The sequence below is a fragment of the Triticum aestivum genome, chromosome 6D (assembly GCF_018294505.1).
Source record: "Triticum aestivum cultivar Chinese Spring chromosome 6D, IWGSC CS RefSeq v2.1, whole genome shotgun sequence".
Taxonomy (NCBI): domain Eukaryota; kingdom Viridiplantae; phylum Streptophyta; class Magnoliopsida; order Poales; family Poaceae; genus Triticum; species Triticum aestivum.
In genome coordinates this window covers 15,529,905-15,533,737 of record NC_057811.1, presented here as the reverse complement: position 1 = coordinate 15,533,737, position 3,833 = coordinate 15,529,905, and the positions used below count along the sequence as shown (strand labels likewise).

Below are 3,833 nucleotides of genomic sequence, written 5' to 3'. Positions count from 1 at the left end.
CAGGAAGTTCGAATTGAACATCAGAAACCGTGTTATTGCTCTAGCATGCAAGGAGGCTGGAATCTAAATAGGAATCAAGTCACGGAACCCCCCAAAAAATCACTATTAATAACTTATAGAGAATGTGTCATATTTTTGTGTACGAGTTGCACCAAATTGAGAAATATGCATGGTATATAAAGGATCACCGAGCCCCACTACCATTTGATTACGCTCAAGCCTATCTTCAAATATCGACACCGCCGATTAAAATTGAGATGAAAAGTAAGATCATTGAACTCACTAAATCCTGTGTATTAAGTTAAGGCACTCTCGAAGTTCATGCCCAAGGATATCTATCTCCAGGTCCACATCTAAGCAAGATCTTGCAAATAAAAAAACTATGATCTTCAAATCTCTTGTGACGATTACTTCAGCAATGACTTTCCCATGGAAGCAAATTTAAAAGGTATTTTCATTTGTATAAGTATGTACTCCCAACTAACCTGTATGGAAACAACAAAAAATACCAGGGCAAATTAAGCAACATGATGGGAATCAGTTACCAGATCACAAACAGCAGCAATCTGACGCACAAGATTGCAATGCGAAGGAGCACTAACAAAGAATCCGTAAACAAGAAAAAATAGGACCACATAAAGGAGAGGCAAAATAGAACCAGGAAACTAATTTTTTCACATGATACTGTTCCAGTAGTTTACAAACCATTGGATGGAACTCCCTACAGTTCTGCAGCTATGAACAACTAACTGTAAGGCATGAATTGAATTAATGACATGAAGCAATGATACAAAGAAAGCATGTACAGATTTCAGTAACGAAATCAACCAATGACCAGAAGAAGCATATCTAAATCGCATTAAAATAGATGGGTTTCTTACTAACAAAAGAATATCTAGCAGATAAATTGAGGAGTAATTCTCAAAAAAGAATAAGAGCAAGCAGAGTTTATGCCACATGCTCTTGTGTGTAAGGAGTTTGATCTCACTGAGCACCATCTTGGCAGGCTGCGTTGGTTCATGCCCACGTATCTGAAGGAGGAATGCCGGCAAACTCCACTTTCCAGAACACAAAAATATTTTCATGATATTGTTCCAGTGGTTTACAAACTACTGGATGGAATGAAGCAATGACACAAAGAGAAGTAAGTGCAGATTTCAGTAACAAAATCAACCAATGACTCTAAGAAGCATATCTAAATCACATTAAAATAGATCGATTTCTTACTAACAAAAGGATGCCTATCAGATAAATTGAGGAGTAATTCTCAAAAAAAAAAAAGCGAGCAGAGTTTGAGGCCAAATGCCCTTCTTGGTGGAAGAAGTTTGATCTCACAGAGCACCATCTTGGCAGGCTGCATTGGTCCATGTCCACGTATCTGAAGGTGGACATGATAGGTGCCGGCAAATCCTACTTCCCAGATCACTCTTAAAATCTGAACACATGATAGAATGGAACTAGCAACACATATTTCGCTCAACCATGATTTAGGAAAATATATAATTAGACTGTAGGCTTCAGGAATAAAATTATCAGGAAAACACAAAGATCTTCTGTAAGGGATGACAACATCAACATATCACGGTTCAGTAATTAAATTATCAGTTTCATAGGAGTTAGCATTTAGCAATGACCAAACCGGCATGTAACAGGCATACTACAGAAAATTAAAAAAAAACATCTAGTTTGGCAAAGAACACCAAAACAGGAACTACCAACTTACTATGCCGAGTGAAAACTTTGCTGCGCAATACATAGTAGCCAATTTCCTCAGCCCACTTTTGGTTGAAGTAAAAATCTGAAGTTAGTTGGCACCTGCCCTTTGCAAGCGGTTGCATAGTCTTCGGCAAGGTGTGGCGCAGCTTCCTTGTGAGGGCATATGTACTTGTCCACGAAATCCTTCTCGGTCCTCGTGACCACATTATAGAAGCTCCAGTCGCGATCGGCCAATCCAGTTTCCTTGAGAAACTTTAACACATAGTGTCGAGGCCTGAGCCGGCCCTCCAGGCTATAATAGAGTATCACCGGCCGATGAGCAATGTAGGCCGGTTCCAACCCGAGTTCAGATAGCAAGAACTCAGACCTGCGCCTAAGCAGGTCTTTGGACTTCCTCAGCAACACTGGAGCCTTGGACAGAGCAATGGCCACCTCGGTATCAGACCACCTGATCGTCTTCTTCAGATAATCCACTTTGTCAGCAATCTTCTCCTCACTGAAGAATGCGACAGCATGCAGCGCTTCCCTGAACATACCGGAGCCCCTGGGAACCCCTAATCTTTCGGCGCACGCCGCCATCGCCCGGACGTGCTCCGGGTTGGTTGTCAGGATCCTCGGCACACGGTAACACAGCTTGGCAATGTCGCAATCGCCTAGCCCGCACTCCCGCAGGAACACGACATTGGGGTTGATCACCTTGTCCAGGTCCGACGAGAGAAGGTAGGATGAGCGCCGGACCGCGCGGAGGAGGTTGTCCAAGGAGCCGAAGAGGGGCAGGCAGTACTGCACCTTGGAGATGATGGATCTGCAGCGGAAGTTGCTGCGGACGAGCGAGAGGAGGCGGGCGATGTCAGGGCGCGACAGGCGGAGGCCGGCGAGCCCGTCGACGACGGGGACCAGGGTTCTCTCCACGCCGGCGCAGAGGAAAAGCGGGTCTTTGGCGACGACGGCGGCGGCATCGGCGCCGGAGAGGCCGAGGCCGGAGAGGAAGGCGAGGACGGCGTTGGGGTTGGCAGGGGACTTGAGGTGGGAGAGCTTGGTGGAGGCCTTGAGCGCCTGGGGCCGGGTGAGGCCGCAGGTGTCGATGAGGTACTCCTCGACGGCGAATCCAGCGGGGTTCGGAGAAATGGCGGCCGCGGCAGCGGAGAGGAGGCGGCGGAGTGGGGATGTGGCAGGGGCGGAGGGTGAAGAGAGGAGATGGGAAACGATGGATTCTCGCAGGCGGAGCATGCCGGCGGCGGCGGCGGCGGCGGCGGTGGCGATGGAGATACTACGAAGGGGAAAATGTGGGCGATGCGGATGGGCACTGGGCTGGGTTGTTGGAATCTTTTGTCGTCAACTTTGGGCCTTGAGGAGCTCCATGTCTTCAATTACCTTTTTATTCTTTACCGAGTATGGATAATCCCACTTCAGAGCTCCTATTTAGCGCCTTCAGGAGCCCTAATGGAAAACGCTTGCACGCGAGTGACACTTAGGCCAGCCATTAGGCTGCTCAGCTGCACTCGCCCGCTTGTTGCTCGGCTGCGCTCGTGCACTTCGCTGCTCACTGTTAACAAAAGCACTAGTTGTAAGTGTTAAGATAAATGTTTTTAAAAAGTCATATACAGACACCGTGGCTCTCTAAAAAAAAGGGGGGAATTAAAAAAGTCACGAGTTTGGAAAAAGATCACCAACATGAAAAACAGTTCGTGAATTTTGAAAAAGTTCATGAATTGGAGAAAATCTTTGTGAATTTTGTAAAAGTTCACGAAGTTCGCTAATTTAGAAAATGTTCACTAATTTGAACAAAAAACAAAATTTATAAAAATGTTCACGAATTTGTATAAATTCTATGAATTTTTAAATGCTCATGGACTTAAAATCTGTTCGTGAATTTGAAAAAACTTGCAGATTTGAAATTGTTAATAAAAATAAAAATAAGCTCATGATTTTGAAACTGTTTGTGATTTCCAAAAAAATCAGGAAATTGAAAAACATATAAATATTTTAAAAAAGGAAAAACAAATTGAAAGTAAAAACCAAAAACCCAACAAAACCGAACAAAAAATGATGAAAAAAAACCCACGGAAAACCCAGCCCAAAAACCGGTGGGAGGAGAGATATTGGGCCGCAACCCA

The 3,833-nt window shown here is 44.9% G+C and overlaps 1 protein-coding gene across 1 annotated transcript; it reads right to left on the bottom strand.

Annotated features, from left to right (window-relative positions):
• Positions 1-642: 642 nt before the first annotated feature.
• LOC123143108 (uncharacterized) lies at positions 643-3,050 on the bottom strand. The gene has a single exon (XM_044561919.1). It carries the CDS (start codon positions 2,944-2,946, stop codon positions 1,771-1,773), a length of 1,176 nt encoding a protein of 391 aa, XP_044417854.1. The 5' UTR covers positions 2,947-3,050; the 3' UTR covers positions 643-1,770.
• Between the last annotated feature and the right edge of the window lie 783 nt (positions 3,051-3,833).

Coding starts and splice junctions, on each gene's coding strand:
- LOC123143108 (XM_044561919.1), bottom strand. CDS start 2,946: ATGCTCCGCCTGCGAGAATCCATCGTTTCCCATCTCCTCTCTTCACCC.